Raw genomic sequence first — 595 nt, forward strand, 5'->3', positions numbered from 1 at the left:
GGCAGCCGGTCCCTGGGAAAAGCCGAAGCCTCAAGGAGGCCACGAGGAGCGAGGGGGCAGCAGAAGGGGCCTCCAAGCCGGTGAGGCTGGGTGCCCGGGGGCCTCGGGGTGCTGCCGTTCGTGGGAGGTGGGCACGTGGGGATGCCAAGGAGCAGTGCTGCTCCCCACTGCCTTGGTTCTGCTCCCTCTGCCTGCGGGCAGCAACTCCTCTTTTGTGCTTTGATGGGTTATTTATCCTCTTGTTCAGTGAGCTGGGTCAGCTCGCTGGTGGGCTGAGCTGTGGGGAAGGAGCCAGGAGCAGCTGAGAGGGGCACTATAGGGCTGATTCACTCCATGTTGGGTAAATCCAGTCCCTCCCAGCTCCAGAAAGCGGCTACTTGGGACATGGCAGAGTTCCTGGCTCTGAGGGGACATCTGCAGGGCAGTGTCCCATGAGTGAAGTCACCTGTCACCCGGAAGGGAAGGTGGCATCAGGTATTGGAAGTAAATTGGAGGGTTTCTGATGGTGGCAGGGTTGAGGGGCGTAGGCAGGCAGCTGGAGAGCTGCTCTGCTCCTCCCCAAGCCCTTCCACACCTGCCCAGGGGTGAGGTCTTG

The 595-nt window shown here is 61.7% G+C and overlaps 1 protein-coding gene across 1 annotated transcript in view; it reads left to right on the forward strand.

The window, feature by feature from the left end:
• The window catches only part of DFNB31 (deafness, autosomal recessive 31), a gene marked incomplete at its 5' end in the record, with an annotated part of 37,999 nt that overhangs the window by 36,239 nt on the left and 1,165 nt on the right, over window positions 1-595 (forward strand). The window contains one exon of the mRNA XM_009586552.1: window positions 1-80. This exon is cut by the window's left edge and continues 90 nt beyond it. Coding sequence (XP_009584847.1) covers window positions 1-80 — 80 coding nt within the window. The remainder of the gene's footprint in view (window positions 81-595) is intronic.

Source organism: Fulmarus glacialis, unplaced genomic scaffold (genome assembly GCF_000690835.1).
Source record: "Fulmarus glacialis isolate BGI_N327 unplaced genomic scaffold, ASM69083v1 scaffold16691, whole genome shotgun sequence".
NCBI lineage: Eukaryota > Metazoa > Chordata > Aves > Procellariiformes > Procellariidae > Fulmarus > Fulmarus glacialis.